Raw genomic sequence first — 819 nt, 5'->3', positions numbered from 1 at the left:
CTTCTTCTTCTTCTTCTTCTTCTTCTTCTTCTTCTTCTTCTTCTTCTTCTTCTCTCTCTCGTTCTCTTTCTATCTCCACTTCTGTCACTCTCTCCTTTCCTCTACGTTTTAACAAGTTTCACGAATTCGATCCTCCTCTCTTATCATTTTCTCTCCTCTCCATTGTTTCCTCTTTCTAACATTTTCTTTGCCATGTGACGCGTAGCTCTTTAGTGGCTGTTGGCCATGGTTGTTATCAATTTATGTACCCCTTTTAACGTAGAAAACCAAAACATGTTTAGCTTGGTAGCGTTTGATCAAACTAAGCCGAAATGGTAGCCTTCCCCTCTCCCTCCCAAATCCCACGATCTTTAATGAACGAAAATTAGGTCGCCCTCAAAATTATAAAATTACTTATAAGATCATTGGGATCTGAGGAAGCTTTGTGCTGAGTATGCCGAGGGTGTCCCAGTCTAGGGATTTGAACTGCTTACCACTTTGGTTCCACCGGTGGGAGTGCAGGCGAGGGTGGCAGACATGAAACTCAGGTCGTCTTCCAGGGAAGATGTGGGACCCTGGGGATATTATGTTGGTTGTAGAAGTAAATATCATCAGGGACACTGCTATATCACCCCAAAATGAATCAGCTGCATTAGGAAAGTTAAAAAAAAAATTGTATTTGTTGTTTTTTAAAGGTGTTTTTATGTCCCTATCAATCTATCTTTAGGGATTTTACATTCTCATTAGCACCATGTAGATAGCTGAGGAGTAGGGAATCGACCCTGCCTGCGAAGGCCAACCCGTGGTGAGAGGGCATATGGATACTATGTCTTGGCATAA

At 42.0% G+C, this 819-nt stretch overlaps 1 protein-coding gene across 1 annotated transcript; it reads right to left on the bottom strand.

Moving 5' to 3' along the window:
- Nucleotides 1–554, bottom strand: LOC106011240 (the record flags this gene model as incomplete). Its single annotated transcript, XM_013080164.2, is given in 1 exon segment — nucleotides 1–554. A coding segment is annotated over 1 exon segment (102 nt), but the record flags the coding sequence as incomplete, so codon positions are not given.
- Nucleotides 555–819: the final 265 nt, after the last annotated feature.

The sequence above is a fragment of the Aplysia californica genome, unplaced genomic scaffold (genome assembly GCF_000002075.1).
Source record: "Aplysia californica isolate F4 #8 unplaced genomic scaffold, AplCal3.0 scaffold00076, whole genome shotgun sequence".
Lineage (NCBI taxonomy): Eukaryota > Metazoa > Mollusca > Gastropoda > Aplysiida > Aplysiidae > Aplysia > Aplysia californica.
This window is presented reverse-complemented; position numbering and strand designations above follow the sequence as displayed.